Here is a 22497-nt window from a genome sequence, read left to right on the forward strand (position 1 = left end):
TTTCCTAAGGATCAATTAAAAAAAATGTTTTCAGTATCGCTACAGAAAGGCAACATTTATTACTCCAGGAATTTTTTTGGTCAAAATATTAACAAATACTAAACAAACTTTCATGAGTTCAGATCACTCTTGCAAATACTTCCATCTTCTCCATTCTAGCATTTTGTAAGTGAAATGTTGTTATTGTGGATTTTTTTTTTAGTAATGTTAACAATCAAAACTTTTTTTTCAGCAAGTTGTCTTTAATTTACAAAATTTTTGCTTTGAGTCAGACCAAGCATTCAGAGGACCTTTTTTTGGATTCAAAGAAAACATTTTGTATAGTTCAAGCATTTCAAAAATGTCTTTCTAATTCAAACATGAGCCAAACTATTGATTGTTCAAACTTATTTATATTGAAAAAGTCATTAAAATAGTGAAACTATGTTTCAGTACAAGTTTATTAAGACTGGAGAAGGAGAGACGATATATTCAGACGGGGCTTTGAGCATAACTTGTCAGTTTTTTGTGTTTCATTGCCTCCTCCTATGGCCTCAAAGGAGGGGAAAACAAAACTTTGTCACTGTTCTACTTAGTGGTTTCCCTCAGATAGAATAAAGAAGTGTTAGGTATCTCCTAATACAGGCCATCAACTAAACGTTTTGGTGTTTCATGTATGTTTTAAAGTCTAACTCTGTACTGTTGTGTATTTGGTAGGCCATCCCATGCCATCGATTTTTAAGTGGAAGTTCTATTGATTTTCAATATATAGTTATGCTTAAACTGCAGCAGGTCTAATAGAGCCTGGTTTCCTCTGTTTATATGTTTGCAGCCTAAGCCACACTCATATCAGTGTGAGCAGCCTGTATCTTCCCAGGACTTTAGCTACCTTGTCTTCCTCCAAGTCTCCCATCTGCCTTAGACTGCACAGCTCCCTGGACAAGAAGATACAGTGCTTTTACTAGTAAAAAGCTTTGCATATTTGTCTGTGATCAGTGGCCAGGGAGTTTTCCTTTTTTAAAAAACAAGTGGTTTCCTCCACTGCTTGGCACCCAAACTGTTTAGTGAAGACACAACCTGTAAGATCTAAATATTACTGAAATATTTGCTTTTCCAACAAATTTATTTGGAACAAAACTCTGGATTCAAGAGTTATAGGGAAGATGGACAGAAAGAGGGCAACACCGTCATGTAAGCTTATTTCCCTAAAGAAGTAGGCTAAAAATTGATCTTTTTGACTTGCTGTTGATATGTAATTTAATGATTACAACACATTTGTAATAATAACTTAGTACTTCTAAGGTAACTTAAACAGTAGGGCCTAAATAACACCACATCTATGAAAAATACACTTCTAAATTTGGTTGGATTTGGGGGTTTTTCATCATAGAAATTCTGGCATTTTTTTCCTTTAGAGATTTATTTTGAGAGACTTAAACTATAATCAGTACAGTAAATGATTTGCAGTACAATGAAATGCAGTGCTTGACATTTCATTTTATGTTAGGTGTCTATTTTATCTTCAATTTGAAATTTATTCTGTTTATTGTGAGTTTTTTTTTATATTTGTATTGGATAAGTTTAGTTATTGATAAAGTAAGACTACTCATAATGTTTTGGGCCAAATATAGTGTAATCAGATGGTGTGCAAGTTTAAAGAGCTTTGACAACCTCTTAATCTTGATATGCAACCTACCATCTATTCTAGTCACGATTGTTTAAAAAACATAATGCATGTCATGCTAAATTGCACACTAGCTGTTTATTTAGTATGGATGTAATTACACTGTAAACTGAACTGCAGTTGAAACTGAAGATCAGATTGTAGCAATATTTTCAAAGTTTATAGGTCTTAATGCTAAACCACCTTAGATTTTCTCAGACAACCTATAGTCATCTTGCTGCCCATTAACACTCCTTTCTAGATCAAGTAAGGGAAAATGAGCCTCAGAGGCCAGAGATTTGTACTCTGATTTGAGAATGTTCTTAAGTCTATGCATAGATTTTAAGACTAGTTGTTAGTTGGCCGGGCTGGAAATTCCTCCCACTCTGTTAACTAGAGTTTTGATGTCTTCCTGATAGCAGAAGTTCTTCAGCTCACTTCCAAAACTGAGACTAACTAGTCTCAGTATTGATTCTCTGTGAACTGTAACAATCCCTCTTGCTTGTCTCATATCTTTAATCTACTGATCCATCTCTGTGACTAAATGTGTATGTAAGTATATATGTATGTATGTATATACAAACACATATATGCACATGTATGTACATACATACATACACACACACACAATGAATGAAGCAATATATCCACATCCAGGTTCATGTGCCTGCAAACTCACAGAGTGCGTTTGTTAGACAAATCAGTATGGAAACGTCTAAGGTTTTTCAAGGACCGAATAGTAACGGATTTTAACCAGTCCTAAATACAAATACATACATGATGGAATATCTGCTAATGCATTTTCTCTCTACCAACAGGTCCCATAAGCAGCATTTTAGTGAATAAATATGGTAGCCGGCCCGTGATGATAGCAGGAGGTATATTGTGTTCCTTTGGAATGATTGCTTCCTCTTTCTGCAATAGTGTCCTGGAACTTTATCTATGTATTGGCGTTGTTGGAGGTAAGAGTCCTATTTAAAATGTGTTATTTATATTATATTATTTCTATTACTGCTGTATCAGTGAGCTTTACTGACCAGGAACCCACTGTGCAAAGCATTGTACAAATGCAAAACAAGAGGGTAGCAAGATCAGTTCATTTCAACTACCTGAACTATCTAATCCTTTAAATTAGCTGGTATGATGTTAAATTATTTCTTAGGAGATTTTAGGAACAGTTTATTATTTTATTCAGTAAGTGCTATATGTATGTACTGTTCCACACTGCACTATAATTATGGTATAAAAAATGATTGGCTCGTGACAGCAGTTATTACAGTCATTTGTGTAGAATTTCACATTCATTGTTTTAGCCTTCAGTCATGCTACACTTCAAACAAGGTGGCAGAGGCTAGAAGAATTCTAATAAAAATGCTAAAACCTAGTAGCAGCTTTCTGGAGGTTTGTGCATACATGCAATTCATAGAAAAGTATGGCAATTTTCAGTTTAATAGCTTTCTGTTAAAAATTTAAGTCGATCCCAAACTAAAATTATTCATATATCATCAAAGGCCTGGAAATTACCTAAGGCAATGAACTAAAGTGATAATAATGCTGGTAAATTAAATAGCCTCTTCACAATTTTTTTAAACCATCTCCTCAGAAAAAGGAAAGCAAATGAGATTAGAGGTCAAATAATGGCAGGTAATAAACGAATGAGATAATACTTTTTCTTATATACAAGCTTATCTTTGTGCTGCGACTCTGTGGAAGAGAATATAGGAGTCTCTGTATGTTCAGGGTCTGTTCTTTAAAGCTCCATTTTTTTACATCCTAAAATAAGGTCAGGGCTGAGGAATGGGGCTATCGGAGAAGACGACATCTCTCCTATGCAGATACACAGCTGCTTATCCTGCATTGCCTAGATGTCTTTTCACAGAGAGGAGTTCTAGAGGAGCAGATCGTACGCTTGGCTGACGTGTGGAGCATCCTTCAGCTCTGCTCCCATACTCATCCTCTTCTTCTACAACATTTCCATCTAGAGTGGTGACTCCTACAACTGGAGAAGTGAAGCTGGAAATGCTCCAAAATTATTAGCCATTTTAATCTCCACTGTTGTACACAAGATCAATCTCAAATTGGGCTGGAAATAAAAAGTGAGGAGATTTTTACATTTAAATACACTCCACATTCTTTGTAGCTGAGGTGACATTTAATAACTTCTGTGAAGTGAGCCAAGAAAGAACTGTATTTAAACTTAGTAAAAACAAAAATGGTGTAGTCAAGGCTTTGGTATCATCATTCGCCTGTCATTCCACTGTCTCTGTCACTGCTGAAACAGAGCGCTGAGTTTCGGCTTTTATTGTAGCGCTGCAGAGGGAAATGACAGAGTGCCACCGTGACATGGTCTTGTCATTAACTCCCACAGAAAGCAGTGAAGCTTTATTTCATTCTCAAATGCTGGTTGCTTTTCTTCTTCGTTAAAAATCACTGGATGTATATTGATTATTTTAAAATAATTTGGCTACCGTGTGGTATGTTTTTTAGTGCATGATATGCAGTAATGCTGTGTTCTATGTGTTGTTTAGGTCTGGGTTTAGCATTCAACTTGCAGCCTGCTTTGACCATGATTGGCAAGTATTTCTATAAGAAGCGTCCCATTGCTAACGGATTGGCCATGGCCGGAAGTCCAGTGTTTCTAAGCACGTTGGCGCCTCTCAATCAATTCCTCTTTAACGCATTTGGTTGGAAAGGAAGCTTTCTCATTCTGGGAGGACTTCTTTTGAACTGCTGTGTGGCAGGGTCGCTGATGAGACCTGTTGGACCAAAACCAGTTCCGCCTGTAAAAAAAGATGTTGAGAAAGGCACAGGAGATTCTGCCTTGCACAAAAACAACAAGGAGTCTTTTTGGAAAACTATAAATAAATACCTAGATTTGTCCCTCTTCAAACACAGAGGTTTTCTGATTTATTTGTCAGGAAATGTTATTATGTTTATTGGTTTCTTCGCTCCAATCGTATTCTTGGCCCCTTATGCCAAGCACAAGGGAATTGATGAATATTCTGCAGCTTTTTTGCTCTCTATCTTAGCCTTTGTAGACATGTTTGCTAGGCCTTCAATGGGACTTGTAGCAAACTCCAGATTTATCCGGCCAAAGATCCAGTACTTTTTTAGTTTTGCTGTCTTGTACAATGGTGTCTGCCATATCTTGTGCCCTCTGGCAACAAATTACACTGGCTTGGTGATATATTCTGTATTTTTTGGGTTTGCATTTGGAATGGTTAGCAGTGTTCTTTTTGAGACGTTGATGGACCTTGTTGGTGCTGCCAGATTTTCCAGTGCTGTTGGACTTGTCACTATAGTGGAATGTTGCCCAGTTCTCATAGGTCCTCCTTTAGGAGGTAAGAATCTCCTTTATTTTCTTTTTTCAGACATCACAGCATAAATTTGCAATTTAGTATAGAATTAATCTAAAAATTGTTCTTAATATTATTTAATGTTTTCTCTGTGATTTTGTGTGTACCGTAGCACTGCTCTACACCATCTTATCACTTTACGGCTTCGGATCCACACGAAGCTCGGAAGGTGTACATTGCGTGCATGAGTAAGAGAGAGATTTACAGCATATCTCACCTGGCCAATAAATCCAGGTGATAAATGTATATTTTCCTAGTAGCACTCAGTGCTAACTTTGCAGCCTTAATCTACGTGTACTGCCTTCCACTTTGCTCTTTGCTGACACAGTTCTTACTTCCCTGAATAGGCTGAATCCATTAGGTCAGTTTTCATGAAGATCTCACAGAAAGGCTTATAATTTTTCTACCTTCATGGCAGCTGAAGAGGCACCTGCTTAAATTAAGAATTTCAATTTGAGTTTGTCTAAGCTGAGGATTTGCATATCTAGCCACAAGAAGTCAATTGAGAGGTGCCGGAAAGGAGGGAGGCCCTCAGCAGCCTCTGCTCAACGCTGTGCTGTGGAGCCCTGTGCCCGGCCACACGTTTCATGCTATGTGTCTAAGCCAGCCACTAGATAGATGTAAGGTAATTCAGAGAGTAAATCATCCTTCATAGGCTGAAATACAGTGATGTTGCCTATTTCTCTCCTCGGAGTGTAAGGAGAGCTTAAAGGGAGCCTAGGTGAATGGCTTGGGCTGTATCCATAATTCTGGGCTTCTAGAGCCAAAAATGATGAAAATGGTCTTGAAGGATTTTCTGTTAGTTTTTAGTAAGTATTCAGTAATGCTATTAGCAAGATTTACAAACTTAAAAGTTTTTTAGGGCATAAGAAACTAAAGAGAATAGGTATTCAAATCGTATTGAAAAGTATAGGCTAAGCACATGTGTGTGTATCTCTGTGTGTAATGTGAGCTCTACAATATAAAAATATTGACACATTTTCTTGGTTAAAATACTGAGAAAATAACCAGTCCTGTGAACGGACCCTTGTTCCCCTACATTCAAACAAGTAGAGCCACAGAAGTCAAGAGGATTAAAGTAATCACATATATCCAAGTATTTTTAGAATTATGGTCAGAATTTGTGTCAAAATCACATTCTTGAATGAAACTTTAAGTAAATCAAAATAATTTTATTCATTTCAATATGATAATATTTTACAAATAAATGTTTACTAGTCCGCAAGATGTTCCCTATTTCCATCTTTTAACATACGAATTCATTTTGGTAATGTCAAAACAAAAATATATTTTTCTAGCACAGGCTCTTCTTATGCCACCTAGTGGGGGGCCGGGCTGGTAACTGAATCTAGCTTTCTCAATAAGGTTCTGAAATAGATGCTAATATTAACTCTAAAGATATTAAATCTAATATTAATGGAGCAATAAAGTATGCAATAACTTATTTATCAATATATTAGTTTTTCAGAAGTTTTGAAAAGCATATTCGTGCTATAACTGTATGAATAATTGACTTTTCTTGTTAGAGACACCAAAGAGGATGGACATACAAAAAAAACCTAAATTACAGTTTTGAATAGTTCGTATCTTTTAAATGTTATGCTGAAGTAATGTTAATGGAGAATTTCATTTTTAATCAATTTTACCAGATTACTCATGTATAAAACCAATAAACTTTACTTTTTACATTAATAGGTGAATTACATACTTTTAGTGCTGTAGTAATATCATTTGAATTTTTCCTAATACAGGGCTTGTGAAATAAAGCAAAGACTAAAATAATTTGATGGCTTGTAAATATGTATCGGGTGAATATGTTGACATTAAGATTCCGACTCAGCAAAAGCATCTGAATACACATTAAATTGAAGTGTGTAGTTATCCTGTGGATTTCAATGACAGTGTAGCTGAGGTCAGAGCTAAGGACTTGTATATGTACAAATGTTGATTTGGGAGCTGATAAAATTCATAAAGAAGAGCTCATAAAGTGGAAGAATAGTTATATTTAACTTTCCTTGCCATAACCAAATTAATCTCAGAAGTGTGCATGTAATTTTTAGGTACAGGCTTCAGAGTTCAAAACTCAGCAGCTGCATGTGATGGCTGAAGGGATAAGCCTTTCTATTTCTTTCACCAGTCACAGGAAAGTAAGAAATGAAAGGCAAGCAGCTGATGCACAGTGACAGCAGCCAGAGAAGGCACATACCTCTTCATCCTATTGTCTGTGTGCAGCCTCCGTGAGTGTCAGTCACTCCAAAACAATAGGAAACAAAATTAGGAGGTGAATAAAATAAAAAGACAATGAAGGAATGAAAATGAAAGAACTAAAAACTGTCTGTCATCCTTCATTAGGCTTTACTTATTCTGTAACGTGTCAGTATTTCCAATGGCAATTGCTAGTTTGACTAATATAAGTTTTGTTAGAGGTCCGCTATATATGTTAGACAAATAGAATTTGTTGAAAATACTTTTCTGTTCCAAATTCGAAAATGTGCAATATATAGATATTTCTCCTAGGGAAAGATCTGGAATGTAATGTACATTCTATTCTCAAGTCTCTCTTTTTTTACCCTTTGTCTTTCAGGCTGGTTAGTGGATGTTACTGGTGAATATCAGTATATGTATTTCGTCTGTGGAGTGATCGTGATTGTGGCCAGTATCTGGTTGTTCATTGGCAATGCCATTAACTACAGGCTTTTGGCAAGAGAAAAGAAGTTGGAAGATGAGAAGCAGAAAGCACAGAAGAACGCTGACCCAAAAGAAGCCGAACCATTAACAAATAATGAGAATGAAGATGCTTCCAGCAGGGCCAACAGAGCTCTAGAAGATCCTTTAGAAAGAGAAACCAATATTTAATCTGCAGTATAGCTCAGAAATCAACATTTATGACTTCCATTAGAAATATTTTTTTCAAGACGCAGGCCAGGTTTTATGGTAACAATGATCAGTCACAATATTGGATGGAACAGATTTTTGCCCTGGCAAGACTCCAAGTTAAATTACTATTTGCAGTTTATTTATTTCAGTGCTACAAAATTGAAGTTGCAGAGGTAGTGATTCCATGAAAATGAGCCCGTCTAAACTCTGGACAATCAGGGTCAGGTAAGCCAGATCAAAAAGCCTTCCAATGGCAAACAGTTTTGTTTCAGAAGAACTTCTAATAGAAAAGCATCTCTGAGTCTTATTTGGGAAGACATTTTAAATTCATCTTTAGAGTATTAGTAAAATCTATTGAAATAATCTGCCCACACTTTATTTAGAACTAATATTAAAAAAGAATATAAGCTCAAGGATTTGTTGCTAAAGAAACAGAATAACTGAGTGAAGTGCACTGGAAACATTTTTCCTTTCTGTATGCCCACTAGATTAAAAATACATACTATGTCTGTATAAAAATTTACAATATGGATAGAAGGCAAACAATTGGTGGGCTCTATATCTACAATGCATTAAATAGTTGAATTAAAATATATTCCAGAGGTTACTTGTTTCCTCCAGTGATAGCTGACTACATTATACTTCAACATACTCGTTTGAACACAACTGTGGTCAGGCCTCACTAATTGAAATTAAACTAAAATCTGCCTGTACATTGAAGGGTTTTAAACCAAGATTTACACTGCTAACAAGAGTAGAATCGGTTTGTTCAGTTCTGTGTTCCTATATGGTTGAAGGAACTGCATTGGTTTCTGAAGCCTTCTTTCTCTAGGGACTTGATTCAGAAGCCACTGATGTTAACAGGATGTTTACCCTTGATTTATTATTCCAAGTTTCCATGATCTTTTAACATATGAATTCATTTTGTTAATGGCAAAACAAAATATATTTTTCTAGCACAGGCCTGAATCATTTTCTTGGCAATTACTTCAAATCAGATGTGTAGGTTTATTGACAAGAAATCGATTAGGTCTTTGACAGTCTATGGAGAGGAGATTTAAGGCCTAACTTCAGGTCCTTGCAGACGGGTAACTTCATACCAGTTCTCACCTGCCTTTCTCATGTACTTCCTTTTTTGTATTGCCAATTTGAGCAAAAAATGCTGCAAGGCACATCAACAGTGCCAGTCTGGGAGCCTTGTATTGACATATCATTTTTGTGCAGAATATTTGGTCTTGTGTCTACAATTTTACACAGACACTCATTAAATATCAATTAAAATGTACACTGCTGTTTTTCTTCCTTTAGGCAAAAGAAAAGCCTACAATTTAACTTTTTTAAAAAATATCTATCATTGCACTTGAAAGCCAAAGTGAAAGTTTCTGAAAGTATTAAAAGAAAATATTTCTGTTTTATTTGTAGGTGAGGATTGCAGAGATGCATGCAAATGCCTCTGAAATTGTGAAAATTAAGGGTCTGATTCAGAAAACATTTATGCACTGTTAATGCAGGATACATGCACATTCAGTTCAGGAAAATGAATATCTGATTTGAGCCCCTTTTTAAATCTCAAAACAGTGTAAGTGTATGGACAGAAAGCTTTGTTAAACACATTATGAAGTGCCAATATCAAAAGAAAAAAAATAGAAATTGTAAAGTATAGCAGACGTGTGAGTGCTTTTAAGAAAGTCCTATGCTAATTGTGTTGTTCAATATGATTATTTTTATTTGTTTTTTGTAAAAATTTGGTAGTGCTTGCCTCTGTTTTGCTGGGTTATCACCTTATATACTCCAAACTTATGCAGTAATACTGAAACTTTTCATTACCTTACGACTATTTTGGGAAGGAACATCATGAATCTATTATCAGCATGATTCAGAAATTAATATCTACATTTCACCTAATTATCTTCAGGAACACCAAACAACATTCAAAAAACTTGTAATTTTATAGGAGCATCGGCAACAAAGTATGTGCATTTCAGAATTTTGGGAGAAAACTTGTGTTTGAGCAGCAAATTGTGTAAGGGAGAATGATTGACTTTGTAGTCCTGGTAAAACTACAGTTCCTCTTCCAGACCTCTGCTTCAGAGAAGAAATAAATACACTGCACTTCTTTCCAAGATGTAGACCCACCAACACCCCATGAGGTAAAGGCATAGTCCTCTTTTCCCCTATAAAATCTAGTTATTTCCAGAATCCACACTCCATGAAGGCCTTACATAGAGAGAGAAAGAGGGGAGGAGTTTCACAAGCACTAAACTTTCATATAGCCAGGAATATCAGTTATAAATACTGGAGTGTGAAAATGAACTAAAACTTTAGTTAAAGAGTAGTCATCAGGAACATCACTCTACTTTTGACAGCAAGCGGTAGGAAGGCACAGATTATTTGAAAAGACATGAATACAGAGGCTGAACCAAAATGACTGAGACAAAATTTTAGGTGCTTATTATCTCTTTGCAAAAAACAGCTTGATTAAAAATACAGGGTAGAAGACAACTGGCATCAACTTTTGACTTTGTCTATTAAATGTCGCTGTCGAGTAAATAAGGGACTCAGAAAAAAAAAGATGATTAAAAAAAACGTTCTCAGGAATTATTTCGGGCAATTTATCTGTTCAGTGCAGGATCACAGAATCAGAATACAATACAACATAGCACAGAACTGAGGGGAAAAAAAAAAAAAAAAAAAACAGTTCCTTGGGCTGTAGACATGACTAGCCACAAATACCCAAAAATATGTTACTATCTTAGAAAAAATCAAAATTAATATGAACATAATCTTCTGAAGAGTCAGAAGACTTCATCTTGAGTCTATTATGTTTAAAAAAATAATAGTAATGAAAGAGTTGGTTTGCTACCACTAACCAAAGTGCAGTTTTTATTTACATGATAAGGTAAAATGGTGTTGCAGGTGCCTGAAGCAATATGAAGTGTGAAGTAACTGAAACATTTCTTTACACCTCTTTCATTATTTTTCCTCTTAAAAGTAGCAACAAAGAAAAAAACACTCCTGATATTACTGAATGTTGAGGAAATTCAAATACAGAGCTGAATGAGGAAGATTGGGACCATATCTATGCAAAACTGCTTGGGATTAAAAAAGCTGTGTCTTCCAAATAGCAGGTCCTGAAGGGCCAATTGCTTTGTATATGTAGCTCTTATTTCTAAAAGTAATAATAATGATAAATTGCCTTGAATTCAATCTATATTGAGCAACAAACTAGCTAAATGCAGATAACACCCCCCCGTAGATCATTCTTACTTGCACAGAGCAGCACCTTGTGCTGCAAGTCTTTTCATCACCGCGTTTCTGTTTCCAGGCTAAGACCTGCGTATACACCATCTCTCTGTATCCCCCTGGTTTCTTTTAATTATCGCAGGCAGCCCTCAGCATGGACCACAGGGGCTGCAGGACCAAGGGATGGCCGTGCCCTGCAATCAGGGAATGTACTCTCAAGCTTCAAGACATACCACACGCGTCTGTTATGCAGTATAGGTTCTCTGCCAGCCGGTGCCAGCACATCCTTAATTGGTCTTAATCTCATTTTTAGTCATTTATCCTTCATCCTCTTCATTCCTCTGCCATATTATCACTGAGCCTAATTACCATCTTGCTCTTACTTGATCAGTCAAAAAAATAATACTGAAATTTTAAAGCTAGTTTCAGATAGGGTAATTAACCTACAGCAGTATTTTTTTTTCCTATTCAATGTCAAGGCCAAATTTCAAATAGTTTCAGAGTATATATCTGTGTACAGTCACTTTTATCTCTTTAAGATTTTGTGATAACTTACCTCTGTAGTTAGCTGGAGAGTTCGTCTGTATTGCCCTTTTCCGACTCCAAAGACAGACTTATCACCAATAACTCTCAATTCTGTATGTTTTCATACAAAAGTTCACCCTCCTGCCTCTCACCACCGAATTGTTTGTAGTCATTGCCAATTCTGCTCTTCCGCCAAGTTCACAGAAGCACATTTTGATCTTAGTCCTGCAGCATAGGTAGTCAGGCTGCAATTCTCTCATGTTGGGGACATGAGTTGTGAGCTTTTTTGACAGAGTTGGGGAAAGTCTTATTTTACCTCCAGATAGGGTGTTGGTGGGGGAGATTTTTTTTTTTTTTTTTTTTTTTTTTTTTGTAATGATGCTCTTCCTTCTTGTTTTCTGCTGAAGTAAATGGCAGCAATTTCACTGACTTCATCATCCAAAATTTCACGTTAATTTTAATGGTCCCTTTGCATAACAACATTTAGTGCACCTAACTGGTCAAAACTTGGAGAAGCCTGTGGGAGTTTCACAAGCTCTTGTGGCAAATGACCAGTTTCAAATGTTTTTGTACAACTCTCTGTAAAGATTCCATGAACTAACAGTATATAATATACTGACTCAAGATGTAAGGTTAATCTAGCTTACTTATGCTTTAGCTTACCCATGCAGGAATTATATTTACTTTATTATCCTTAAATATGCATACTTAATTACTGTTTTTCTAATTTCGTTTCCCCTCTCATTCCTCTTAAAGTCTTTTTTTTTTCCTTCTTTTTTTTCTGTTTTCTATTCTGATGCAACACAAAGGATTAGGCCTTGGCATACAGTGACTTTTGTTAAATGATTTCATGTCTTTATCTTTCCTCAGATGAGTATGTGACTTTTTTTCACTTGTTACTTCCAGGTCTGGATAGCTGTAAATATTAGTGATACATAATGAGCTACAGATAAATATTCATATTCAGCTGCATAATAAGCTACAGACATCGTATACAGCTAGATTCAGTACAGCCATCAGGATTTCACTGAACAAAACCAGTGGCCACTTTTTTAGACAAACTTGCTGTAACTTATACTGACAATTTTGCCTACATCAAAAATTGAACTGAGGCAATTTTTGTTAGTTTCTGTAGAGATAACTATTTTTCTACTCACACAGAGGAATATAAAGGGAATTTTCTAAGTGATTATTACTAGAAAAGACATATCAATTTTAACAAGGCTGTGTGTGGATTTTTTTTTTTTCAGGTGGGTACTTTTCTGATATTTTTTCTTATATATTAAAAGCATTTGCATGTATAGGCACCTTTGCCTAAACAATGTGCTATATAAATTCATCATGATTTGCATGTGCTTCTTTTGCAGTTCAATGTTTTCTCTATCATCTACCTCTCGATTACAGTTTGGATACTTACATGACCCTGGAAGAATACAGTTAATAACAAGCATATAGATAAAGGTTATATGTTTTTTTAGGAAGTCTCCCAAATATTTGAAGTCACTTACAGTTAGTTGCATTTTTACAGACATTGCATATTTATGACCATGTTTTGTTTCTGTCAGTTGACATTGTTTTATAGACTGCGTTCTGAAGATTTACTGGTGTAGTATTTACACCAATAAAGTAGTGTAAAAAATCTATGTTTCATTTAAACATACGAAGTCCTACTGCCCTTCTTTTTGTGAGATACTGCTGCTCCTTTTTTTTTTTTTTTTTCTTTCTCCATTTCTGAGTTAATAGAAATAATGAAATGGAAACATTATGTTGCGTACAAAAAAAAACAGTTTTAAAAAGGAGAGTTACAGAACACTCCACACTTTGTATCCCTGAAAAAAAAAATGTTTACCTGATTTGTAAATAATCTAAAATTTTAGCTCTCTTTCCTATTTGTGAGGCAGCTGGGGGAGATGATCACAAAAAAGTTGGGCTGGGGCGAAGGCACAATGAATGTTCTTCAAATGCTGTATATAACAACACAGATGATTGTTTCTTCAAAGACACTTTTTTTTTTAGTCTACAAACTATTCTCGCCTTCTAGGATCTAATACAAAGTCCACGGAAGCCAACCGAAAGAATCTAGCACAGTCAAAGACCTTTATCAGATATTGGCAGTGAAGCGGCTTCTGTGGAGGCTTCAGCCTTATTTTTCCATATCAGATCTCAGGAGTATCAGATATAACACAGCAAATGTAATGTTTGTTGCAGCTGGCAAATTTAGCCATGCCTGTGTAATATTCCTAATGAATCAGTCCCTAAATTAACGCACAATATCTGTTACTTTAATAGTCTATGTAAATAATAAAAATATTAACATTGAATGTAGATTATAAAATACAGAAGGTATAGTTAAGTATCTGAACAAATCTGTTTAATCTCAAAGGAAAATGATCTATTCCCTTTCAGGCTTTCCTTCAGCAGTTTATAATCTTCATTATTCTGATTTCCAGATAAAGTGGTTTATGTCATTTTGGAATGTGTATATGTATGTGTAAATGTGTCTATGTGTGTGTGTATATGTATAAGGGAATATATATCAGTGGATGTGTGCGTGTGTGTGTGTGCATATATATATATATATATATATATATATATATATATATATATATATATTCCCCTATATATAAAACTCTAATTTATATATATCTTATATATTTATATATATGATATATATAATACATTAGAGTAAGTTGCATACTGTGCCTGATAAATAAAACATATTTGTAAACAGATAAAAGACTTCAGCAAATGAAAGAAAAATTAAAGCTTTTCTACAAGAGTATATTTTATTATTTTTCAGTTTCTGCTGGTTTTATTTATATTAGAAATTCATTCAGAAAACTGTAATACTACATAACACTGATATTTCTACCATGACTCAACTGTTCAAAGTGGGCTAAGATCACCAGGAGTTTTCATTGTTTTTAGACTGTAATAAAGCAACATTTGGGGGCAGGGGAGATGGGAGGTGGGGAGGGGAAGGCAGTACTGTTCATTATTTCTTTTTGCCATGGAAGTATTAACTAAATGATTCTGTGAATACACTGAATTTTTATCTATTGTAGTTAATAGATATGTGGCAAGATCTTATGAGGTATTGATGGACATGATATTCCTGTAAAAATTATGTTAAATGAGGATACTTAAGGCCTTTTAGACAATACTCCTATTAAAAAAATCAGCCAAAATTGAGATTTGGGGAAACTCCCTTGAACACTATGATATAAAAGCACTAACTATTTTTCATAACTTTGTTTTTAGTTTTATTTTGTCTGCAAGTATGCAATTAAGTGAAAAGTCTACATTAGCTTCTGACTCTTAACAAGTTCTACCTAAAAGTTATTGAGAGATTTTTCAGTGGTACATCAAGCACTTGCATAAATACTGTTCCTTAAGCGTGATTTAGGCGCGTTTTCCACTTACGGCCTACTTGGAAAGTTCACCACTTCTGCAGTCTACCAACAGGACTTGACATTGCTATGCAATAATTAATTAAACATGCAGTAGCCATTGTTGTTGACTAACAGATTTTTTTTCTTCCTTTTTATATTTTGCAATACTGTACGGTTTTTACTTGAATATATTGGCTAGATTTTTTTTTTTTAAGACAATCATTTATTAGCTAGAGGTGCTATTTATGTTCCAAAGAGATCTGGGTAGATGATAACTTTCTCTTTCTACACGCCAAATGCTTTTTTGACCTGATAAAATTCATTGTTCATACTGTATATTAACTCTGTAAAATGCTTATGCACTGCATTGTGTTGTATTTAAATGCATTCTTGCTCATTAACTTCTATACCAGGCCTATACTACTGTCTAATATGTGAAATTTGTCAATATAAATCTATAGAAAATTACAAGGAAAAATGTGTGTGATAAACAATTAAAAAAAAAGAAAAATGAAAATAAAATTTCCATGTAAAGTTTCTGAAGGGATGTATATGTTGTCACTTTTTAAAGATTATTTATTAGAAAGTTATTTGCACTTGTAAAGTGTGGATGTATTCATAGGCTACCTGTTCAAATTTAGCTAGGATCTCAAACTCTCTCCTTGAATAAAGAACTGAAATATTTCTTGTGCAGGAAAGATACTACCAGCGGTAGAACATGCTACCTGCCCCTATACTGTTTCTAACTCTACCATAATTTTGATTTGACCTCATAAATTAATCAAACTCCATCTAGACAAGCAGATTTTTTTCCCCATTACGCTGATTGGGATAGAATCATAGAATAGAATCATAGAATGTTTTTCTCTATTTCACATACATGTAATAATTTATTTATCACCCATATTCATTCTCATACAGAAGAGGAATTTGTCCGTATAGCCCAAAATAGAGGATGTAGATAATTATTCCTTCCCATCTTTCTAAGCCAAATCATATGTATTTCTCAATTGATTATGCTTGCCACAGTTACACTGGTGTTTATTTGTAGAATCTGAATGAATATTTAAAATTAGAGAAACTGATTAACACTTTTTGCATGTTTTCTGTGCACCTTTTTGCATAGAAGCAGAATAAACTAATGGGAAACAAGCAAACTTTTTTTAAGAAGGATTAACTATTGAATAAAAAAGACATAACTTAGACTATTAAAGCAATTGGCCTTTATTTTTAGATTTCTAATAACTGAAAAATCTATTTTCAAGGAGCCTTAACTATAATCTTCTGGACATGCGAAAGAGGATTCATCTACTAGGGTTTGTTTAGATTTTTTTTTAGATTCTATCCCCTTGTAATATTTGCAGTCCTCATAAATAATGTATTCTAAAGCATAGACTAAATAAAAAATAAAAAAAGAAGAATAAAGTTAAAAATATATCCTTCCTTCAGCACAGTGAACCAGGTCCAATGCTGCTCTTCCCCGTTTACTTTCAATGGGAATATGATAATTAACCCTATTCAAAGACATCCTTGATCTCATTTGTATGTCTGGACTTATGTCTATTTGTTGGCTCACCGATTAGACTGGATGGCTAAAATGCGTTGCTAAATAATAGAACCTCTAACCCAGTCCAAACATATTAATTTCTGAGGTTTTATATTTTGATAACTCAGTGGAAAGATAGATAGAAACCTTAATCTGTAAGTCAGCTCTAAGGTCAGCTTTTACAGTGTACATTTTATGACAAATTGTACTTTACTCCACTAATGGGCCCTTTTAACTCTACTGGTTTTCCCAAATGGAGTTAAGAGGTTACACTTACCACTGTGACTCAGAGGTAATTACTTCTGCAATTTTAGTCCTCTGTTCAAGACTTTAAAAATTGCTATCCAATACTATTTCTAATTCATATTATATATATATATATATCATAATTTATATAATATAACTGTAATAATAGTTATGGAAACACTTTTTTCTTCTGCCTCTTCTACCAAAGCCATAGTAAACATATATGTGCTGTGGTACATTATGCTTCCAGTTTGGCTTCTTAATTGAGATAAGACAATTCACTAGAGCTTAGAGTTACTAAGCTTGTTTAAAGATCACATGAGACTCATAAGGCAAAAAAAATAAATATTATATGTAATGAATAAAGGACACATAACTGATGACTGACATTGGATAAGCAATTCAGTTTTCATTAGGAATGACTTCTAATTTCTAGGTCCTAGTGACACCAGTCCAGAACATCCCATGAAGTCACAAATATTTGAATATTTGAGTAGAGTGTGTCCATCCTTTGGAACATCTGTTTTTCTCATGGAAACTTCCTATGGGATCTTATTGTCTAATGTGAAGACCTTTTCACCTCAAAATTGAGAGATAAAGATATGATTCTGATATTTATTTGACTAGCATAAAACCTCATACTTGCAATCTTTTTTGTATGAAAGGATCCCTGCACCCTTCCAGAGTTGCACTGTTTTTCTCACAAGATATGAAAAGTTGATTTACGTGGAGAAAATCCAGAAACACTCAGGCAGAAAGAATTTTTAAGGACATTTAGTTGACTTTTTTCCATTATATAAGGAATAATCCATTAGATTAGGAATTAGATAAGGAAAATGGATGGTTCTTAAAACATCTGGAATGACACTTCCTTCAACTCAGTTTAAAATTTTAGAATTTCAGGTTTCAAATATTATTTACAAATGATTTCAAATCAGTATTTCAAGTTAGTATCTGAAAGGCAATGACGTAAAAAATAACAGTCAAGTTTTTTTTTTTAACATTTTGTCAAAATCCAGAGCTTTAACATGTCAATAGTCATGGAAAGTAACTAAATTACTTCCCATCTTTCACATGCTTATCTCCTCCAGCCTTTCTCACTCATACTAGAAATGCTGGAAAGCTAAGTGAAGCATAATGTATTTTAGCTGCCTGAAATTCATCTTCTTCAAAAAACTTAAAACTAAATAACAACAGGAACAAAAAAAAAATGTTTATAAAATATACTGTTTGGCAATTCTAGACAATATCCTAAAATACTTCAAAAATTATTTCTGTTCAAGATGTCAACATTAGATTTTAATGTATTATGAACATAATTTGAATCCTTTCAAGTGGTAACAGTACATTGCCTTTTTTGTTGCAAAATTTATGATTTTTGTTTCTTATGATAACTCCTTTTTTTCTTTGCATTTAATTATAATTTATTTCCATGGAAATTGTTCAGCTGTAGTTAATTAAAACACATTTGCAAGCGTATATTCTGTATATACCTCTTGCAGACTTATTTAAATGGCAGAGGAATTCTAATGCCTTCCATACTGACTATATACAGTCCCAATCATGTCTTATCACTGCTGCCCTTGCTACTCTCCCTTCCTGTAATTTTTCACAAGCTGGAAATGTGCATAAACTATTTGAACTCTTTCATATCAATGAAATTGGAATAAGAAACTTGCTAATGTAACTTTTCTTATTTGTATTTTAAGTCAAGCTGAAATACTCCAACACATTCTGGTTTTATTGTCTTCATCAAAGTTCACTGAAAGCTATAGAAAACCAAGCATCCAATAAAAGTTTTTATTTTATATTGCATTTGAAACTCTGATCAGAAATCCTATGTGAAATAATTAGGAAAATGTGAGTTAATCAAATGCCTTAGAACTCTCAAATGTTTCTGTTAAAACACGCTTAAGCATAACACTGAGGGAAAGGGAAAGAATCATTTTATGTAATTCAGTTTAACAATTTGTAAATGGTATGTGGCCATATTTTCCATTAAATAAATATTTTCATATTTTCATAAATGGAGCCTTAGAGTCCTAAAGTCATAGTTAGGTACCAAAAAGAAATGGCAAAATTTTATGAAGTGTCACACATGTATCGTTTCTTGTTGACAAAGAGCTTATTCTGGAGGAAGACTGATTCATTTTGCCGACCATCAACATATATTTTGATTAATAACTGCAATTCTAGCTTGGTCTGAATGATAGATGAGTAGTAGTTAGGCAGTGTGAGTAATTATTTAGTTCGGTCAATGAACTGAATAACTGGGGGAAAAATGTTTGAGATTGAACTGAATTCCCTCCCTCCCTCACCTCCCCCCCCCCCCCCCCAAAGAAAAGTGTTTCCTTGCATTAATAACAAAACAAAGCTTTATGGATATCCGGAATGGAAATGAGGGTAGACTTGGATGCCGTTTATAAAACAACAGGATTCAGCAGTGATCACATTATTTATCATATATACAGAGAGACAGATCTGCACGCCATGAACGAGCCCATGGTTCTCTCTTCTAAAGCTGTCGGGTCCTAGGGAGGGAACTGCTGCTGCTCCACGTCGTGCTCGCTGCAGCGGAGACTGCCAGTCTTTCATCCTACTTCTTACGGAGGCTCGGTAGCCCCTGTGCGATACCTCTCCCAACAGTGAGCATTTTATGCAAAGTGAACGATCAATAAGGATATAGCTAATACCCTCAAGCCAGAAAAATCCTACAGAATGTTGTTTGGAGACTATCCTCGGAAATGTGTTTCTTCGACAAGACGTAGTAGTATTTTATCACCTCTGAAAGACTGAAATAAAGCAGACTGGCAGTGATGATCTCCTCTTTCTTTTTATTCAGCTGATGCCAATAGTAAATTAAAGGTTTTATTGCTGGCTATTAATAAAATCTATCATCAGCTGGATTGTGTTTACATGGCCGCTGCTGTATCAAACATTTAGCCTGAGCTGACTCGAAACAGGACTAGAAATTTCTCTTCCCATCATCAAACTCAGACACGTGGAAATTTGCTCTGGTTACAATAAGTAATTGAAAATGGAAAATAATGCCCTAAAGTAGCATTTATTTTCCAAGATAGGTAATATTCCTAGCAATATTTTCCTCACAGGCTAATAGTGTCAATAAATGTTATAAATTATGTATTCCACTCAGCTTTATTATAGCAAATCTTGTCTCAAAATTAACCAAATGAAAAAGTTTTAAAAGCACATTCCTAAACTGTCCCTTTTCAACACCACCAGCAGCAACCTGGAGATTCAGTGCAGCTGACAGGAGGTGGGCAAGCGGGCTGTTTTCAGAATATATAGGCTCAGGCTCTCAAAAGTGTTGACACACTTAACTGCCTCCAAGAATTTTAGATTAACACGAGTTTGCAGGCAGAGGGCTGCTTGAAATTCCACAATTAGTGCAATGCATCAAGCAAGCACAAAACACTCGGAATCTGTTTACAGCTTCGTTTTGTGTATCAGTTAATAACTTATTCGCACATCTGTGTCATCGGACCCAGTAATGTGTTTTGTTTACAGAAGCCACAGCCTCGGAAAGGCTTTCAGGATAACCTTTCTCTCACCTTCCTCCAACCACAGACCAGACAGTTGGCTGTAGAAGCCGGGGTGGAAATTGCTTCCCTCACACTTTTTGCACATTCTGAAGATTATACTTAAGTAACAACGATACACCATAACTAAGCAATGCCTTATTTGAGCTCTTCAAAGTGCTCAGTCCAGGGGCTCAGCTCAGTGAAAGTTGTGCCAGGGAGTATCTGTTTTGAACACTATCCAAATTCTTCCTAAATCTGCCCAAGCCATGTAGAGGAACAAAAAAGTCTTACAGGGTAAACTAAGCAACTCTAAAATGCCCTCAGTTTAAATTTTGAACTTTGTAGATATAAAGGATGTGTCAAAATTCAATTATCATGGCTCACAACAAAGCACATCTGCAATTTATGGCTGCGTAGTCAGTGTCAAAGGAATTAATTCAGGTGCTCCAGTGAAATTTTATCCTCAGTTGGTCACAAACTCTAACTGGGAACACAAAACCTTTAAGCTGAACAGTTGTTGTGGTTCTTTCTCTGATAGTCATGGGCTTCAGTGTGTGTGAATATAATCCACAGGAAAAAATAAGTTTTTTAATTTGAGGGAATTTTCTCTCTGATAGATTTTGCCAAACACCTTAAGAACCACACATGGAAGCAGTCAAAGAGCACTGTGGATATATTTTTCCACTTCAGGCTCCCTGTCATTAGGAGAGTCTCATTTTTTGCCAAGAAATTTGCAGTCACTATACAGAAAAATACCTTTTTCTTTTTTTTTTTTTTTTTTTTTTTTTTTTTTTTTTTTTTTTTTTTTTTGACTAGGCAGATGTGACTGTGTGAAAATCCTAAGCCGTTCCTTGATGAAAGTATCTTTGGGTAGGTGGAAGGAATACATAAACCCCAAAACATAAGGAGACTAAGAACTATCATATTCAGGAGTCTTTCCTCCACTGCTATAATTTGGTTTTTCTTTTTTGATATAGTTGTTTATGGAAAAGTTCACATATTTAGACAATTGTCCTTTAAAATAGGACCACAGTATAAAGAAAAAGAAAATTAAAAAGTAAGGCAACTGGAATTTGTATATTATCTGTTATACACCTTATTTTCAGGAAATCTCCAAACAGCTTACTGGATTTGATTTCTCTCTAACATCCTGCTTCTCTAAGCATACAAGAGAGCTTTGCAAAGCAAGGTGAAACCTATGAAGTCAAGGTGTAATATCAGTGATTATTAGTATTATTATATTCTCAAAATACATACTGTTTTCCTTGTCACCTGTGTAACGTCTGAGGAACCACTTCCCATGTTAAAGAATTGCAGGCAGCAAGCTCTCAGCGTGAGGTTACGAGCCTCCCTAAACAGTACTGGAACAGCTACTCATTTTTTAACACCTATGGGCTAGAAATAGCTTGATATTTCACCCAAACTCTGAGCCATATATTAAATTAAAAGTAACTGCTTGTCTACTGAGCTGCTTATTTCTAAGTCAGGTTTATTAGCATAGGTGAGGACAGATATGAACATTTGTAGCAGCACTAATAGACTAGGTGCTAGAGATCCTATAGTGCTCTGTGAAGCTAAAAATGTAAATCAAGCACCACAGTTCCAGAACAGTGTCTAGTCTGTACAGAGAATCATCTTCCTCACTGTCACCGTTTCTCCTTTTTTAATACAAAAAGAATGTCTGACACATGATTCAAGCTGGTTACCCCTAAATTAATGTTCCCTGGATAATGCGATACACCCTTGTAGACTTGTAGAGGACATGGAGCAAAAAGAGAGCCAAACCTTTTCCTGCTCCCTAGAGCATTCCCAGCTGAGGCATTGAAATGCAGCTGCTGTCTGGCACCAAAAGTTGAAGAGAAATTCACGTCCTGCATAGCCAATGTATGATGCTCTTTTCCCACGAAACCTTTCCTTCTGTTTCGTGAAGTGAGGCATACTCTGTCATATTGCCCAGTTTGGGAGAAGTGTAAGAAGATGCAAGAAGAACAGCTTTCCCAGCAATGTGCGAGTAGTGTCTACTCTGAGAAGGTAAGAAGTAGAGTCTAGGAGCTGGCTCTTCTCTGGCTAGCTCCTCTCTCATGTTTTGCATTCACAGGGGCTTTCCAGCTGCACTTTTGTGTCTCTT

General features: G+C 35.1%; 1 protein-coding gene across 2 annotated transcripts in view; it reads left to right on the plus strand.

Moving 5' to 3' along the window:
* SLC16A7 (solute carrier family 16 member 7) overlaps positions 1-10377 on the plus strand; it is an 85070-nt gene extending 74693 nt beyond the window's left edge. For both annotated transcript variants that reach the window (XM_062583953.1, XM_062583964.1), the window contains exons 3-5: positions 2461-2604; positions 4171-4983; positions 7583-10377. In XM_062583953.1, coding sequence (XP_062439937.1) covers positions 2461-2604; positions 4171-4983; positions 7583-7854 — 1229 coding nt within the window. In that variant the 3' untranslated portion in view covers positions 7855-10377. The remainder of the gene's footprint in view (positions 1-2460; positions 2605-4170; positions 4984-7582) is intronic.
* The last annotated feature ends 12120 nt before the right edge of the window (positions 10378-22497 follow it).

Source organism: Rhea pennata, chromosome 1 (assembly GCF_028389875.1).
Source record: "Rhea pennata isolate bPtePen1 chromosome 1, bPtePen1.pri, whole genome shotgun sequence".
In the NCBI taxonomy this organism is placed as follows: Eukaryota; Metazoa; Chordata; class Aves; order Rheiformes; family Rheidae; genus Rhea; species Rhea pennata.